The sequence below is a fragment of the Cynoglossus semilaevis genome, chromosome 19 (assembly GCF_000523025.1).
Source record: "Cynoglossus semilaevis isolate Cse_v1.0 chromosome 19, Cse_v1.0, whole genome shotgun sequence".
Classification (NCBI taxonomy): Eukaryota; Metazoa; Chordata; class Actinopteri; order Pleuronectiformes; family Cynoglossidae; genus Cynoglossus; species Cynoglossus semilaevis.
In genome coordinates this window covers 3,483,544-3,487,623 of record NC_024325.1, presented here as the reverse complement: position 1 = coordinate 3,487,623, position 4,080 = coordinate 3,483,544, and the positions used below count along the sequence as shown (strand labels likewise).

Below are 4,080 nucleotides of genomic sequence, written 5' to 3'. Positions count from 1 at the left end.
AATGGTCCAATAACATAACACTACTTATCAGATCTGTGAGAGAGATCACAACTTCTCAGTCAGCATGACAAACACTTTCAGGGGTTAATCTTTAAGGGCGTATTTTTCCTATTCTGCTTTTCTTAACTGCCAGTGCCTTGTTCACGCGAAAGCCGTAAAAAAAAAAAAACACTTTATTAAAGTGCTGGTAGATTTTTTTTTTTTTTTTTTATTATTATTATTTATTGCTTGGTGTTACTGATCAGATAACGGTTCATATGGGAGCAGAGTGGCTGTGTTGTGGGGCTTTCTTGTGAGTAAAATATTTTCTATGAGAAACATTTCAGATTAAACAGCATTTTCTGTGTGTTGCAGTAACGAACATTTTCAGCGTGTACGTTGACGCCTTTTATGTCACATTTGGCGTTTGATTTCAATTGAAATAATTCTTTATGAACATAATTTAATTGCAGAAATATCCAAACCTTGACATAATTAATTAGGAAAAGAATCTGATAGCAAGAGTAAGCGAGAACAAATTTAATAACTGCGTGCTACTTTTACGAGCCAGAGAAATGGCCTGAGTCCCTACAGGAAGATTTTGAATTTGATGTTCACTGAACAAACCATCACAACAAAAGAATTATACAGATATCAACGTTACTGCAGTATGGCCTCATTTCAAAGTGATTTAATTACCTTCTAAGTTCATTTAACTGCCACAGTCACTCATTTGTATGTTACGTACTTTAACTTTTAACTGCAACTGTTTGTGTACTAACTGCAGCAGCACAATATAGTTCCCCGTACACACTATGCATGTCACATTGTAGAATAGGCATTCCGACTTGACTACACATCATGTGAAAATGCACTTTTACTACTAATACACTGTTTGTTTGTTTTTTTAAATAATCTTACCTTTGCCAGTGGTTTTGTATCATTTGTCTTCTGACATAGTATTTTAACTTACTTTTTCATTTATTTGTTAGTGTAGATACAGCCCAATGAAGAATATGGTCATTTTTATGTCGTCTTCATACGGCATTTACATTTTACAGGAACATAAAGTGCCTTTTGTTTTAGTTGGAGTCTGAATAACATTTGGTGAGTGGAAAACATAAATTGTGGTATTTTTTTTTAAATTTTTATTAGTTTTGAATTAATTGATGCATTTCACCTTTCCTCACTGACTTAAGTAAACTGGATGGATGGTAGTTCTACATTAGAAAAAAAATGTCTAAAGATATTACCGTGTTTTATTAAATATATACAATGTCAACAAGTATTTTGTGATTCAATACACTACAAGTCAGTGGTTTTGACCGGGTAACCATACCCCTCTTTTTCCCCAGACATTTTGGGTCAGTGGTGCAGCTAGCAATATGCAAATATATCTCCTGTAAAGGCATGAGCCTTGAACCTCATTCGGAAATGTTTTTTTTAAACTTATTAGAATGAGGAATTATGACTTGTTTATGGCAGGAAAACTTGTTTGTTGTGCTGTAGCAGCTGAAAAATCCTGGAAAATTCTTTGAAGGAAAGAGGTTGTGGTTGTGTCTGTAATGATAATAATGTGTTTTATTTAAAGGCTCCTTTTTAAAGTATTAGTATTGCAGATTTAATTCACCTTTCTATACTGTCTTATCCATCACTCCTCTGCTATAAGGTAGTGTAATAACTGCTTATCTTTCTATTGTGGACATATTTTGCATTTTACTTTTTACTTTTTCCCAGTACTCGTCAAATCATTTGACAATATTACGAAGTGAAGCTTGCGACAGTCCAATTCTTATTTAATTCATACTCATCAGCGATTTGACAACTAATTTCATCACTTTCATCACTGCTGTGTTTTTATGGAAAAGGATGTTGTATGGATTGTTTAATTATTATTACTTATATTATTTGTAATATAAGTTATGTTATTATTTGTGTAAAAATGTCCCTATGGTAATACTGACTGTGTTTTTGTCACCGTTTGTGTAGCCCTAACAACAACAATAATAGTAATGACAATGATAACTAGAAATGTGCTCGTCTTTTCCCACGTCATGGACCAATGCGTCACGTGACCGTACGTGCTGACGTTGCGACACGTGATAGGCTACACAGACACGGAAGCAGAAAGTCAGCTGCAACAGCTTTGGGAATAATTTGTCATTTTCTCAATCATTATTGAGGAAAAGGCCTGTTATTGTTAGCATATAGCTAGCCTGAAGCGACCCTGTTGACCGCAGAGTGCACAATATAACGCGCATGCAGTGAGTGATAGTTGTTTGTGAGCTGACACTTGTCCTCTGTGTTTATCGTCGATTTGTTAGCCTGCCGCTGGAGCTCAGAATGGACGGTGGGGCTGTGCCGGAGGACAGCAACTCGGCCAGGAAGCGCAAGGTGCACGGCTTACTGAAACTTTACTATGGGCTGAACGAGGAGGGAAAGGAGGGTCAGCAGACAGAATCTATGGACCCCTGCGACATCAACGGGCCTCACTTTGATCCAGAGCATTACCTGAACAAGGTCAGGAATCTGTGCTGTTGTGGCGCCTCTTCAATGAGAGTACTTCTTATTTCTGCAGTCGTTAAATTAGCTAAAAACTGCTTTTAGAAGCTAAGACCTTTTTTTTTTAAACAAACGCCAACGTATATACAGATAATCCAAAACACCTTAGGAATAATAACATGGAACTGGCTAACAGAAATGTAAAAAAAAAAGAGTCGTTTCTTGCTTTGTAGCTTTGCTGTACATGGCGCCTACGTATTGCCTTTTGTGGCACTTTAATTCATTTTAAAATTTAATATGAATTTTTAATAAAATTCATATTAAAGTATTTTGATATCTGGTTCAGATTCTGGTTGATTTTTTTTAACAATTAAAAATATTTAAAAAATGTATGTGTATTTTTGGGTACAATGACATTCGTTTTCTGAGGTATAAACAACATTGTTTTCTATGTAGTATGATTTTTTTTACCTGTAGTACCTCAAACCCCAAAGTGCTTCTTAAATCTTAATTTTACAATCACATGTCACCAAAAACCAAATTAGATCAAGCTGAAAATATGTCAGGAATGTAATTATATTATTATAAATACTACATGTGTCATCAGCCTTCGAAATGAAAAAAAAATTGCCACATTAAACCAAACCAATATTTAACACTTAGCTGGTTTTTATGTTGTTTCTATGTTAAATATGACTGGCTTTCATCTCCTGCTCAAATACAGCTAAGAAGAGAATGCTCTCTGGCAGAGCTGATGGACCAAGAGACCTGTATGGTGAAGCAGATCCGTTCTTTGGACAGTGACATGCAGACATTGGTGTATGAAAACTACAACAAATTTATATCTGCTACAGGTGAGAGAATGTTGAACAGTGTGCTCCAACAAGGATCCGTTAAATGTAACTGCATTTTTTTAAGCTATACTAACTACTGATTCTTCTTCTTATTGTTTCCAGACACCATAAGAAAGATGAAAAATGACTTTAAAAAGATGGAGGATGAAATGGACTGCCTATCTGCTAATATGGCCGCAATCACAGAGTTCAGTGCTTGTATCAGTGGAACCCTTCAGGATCAGCACACGCAGATTACAAAACTCTCAGGTGAGACTATGAATGGTGTTTATTTTACAAGGTTAGTAACAGAAAAGCAAGTGTTTTTGCAATTCTTTTTGTTTTTTTCCAGGGGTTCACACTTTGTTAAGGAAGCTACAGTTTCTCTTTGAACTCCCCGCAAGATTGAACAAATGTCTGGAACTGCAGGCCTATGCTCAGGCAGTAAGCTCCTACCGCCGTGCCCGCTGTGTGCTGCAGCAGTACAGTCACTTGCCCTCCTTTAGGGGAATCCAAGATGATTGTCACACCATAATGGAAGAGTTGGCACAGGAGCTTCGACAAAAGTTCAGGTTGTAGCTTTTGAAAATGTACTTTATTTGCTGCAATCGCTATCTTTGTACATGCGCACACAATAGGTGACAGGAAACACACATATTTCACAGCCAGATAAAAAGTCTGGTATATCATATCATATTATATTAGTAATGCTGTCCTTTTTTGTTCAAGAACTTATTTCTGTTGTGTTTTGTGTAGGGATGGTGGC

The 4,080-nt window shown here is 36.2% G+C and overlaps 1 protein-coding gene across 1 annotated transcript in view; it reads left to right on the top strand.

The window, feature by feature from the left end:
• Positions 1-2,063: 2,063 nt before the first annotated feature.
• Positions 2,064-4,080, top strand: part of vps51 (VPS51 subunit of GARP complex) — a 5,552-nt gene continuing 3,535 nt past the window's right edge. The window contains exons 1-5 of the mRNA XM_017041468.2: positions 2,064-2,499; positions 3,206-3,335; positions 3,438-3,584; positions 3,667-3,886; positions 4,071-4,075. Coding sequence (XP_016896957.1) covers positions 2,323-2,499; positions 3,206-3,335; positions 3,438-3,584; positions 3,667-3,886; positions 4,071-4,075 — 679 coding nt within the window. The 5' untranslated portion in view covers positions 2,064-2,322. The remainder of the gene's footprint in view (positions 2,500-3,205; positions 3,336-3,437; positions 3,585-3,666; positions 3,887-4,070; positions 4,076-4,080) is intronic.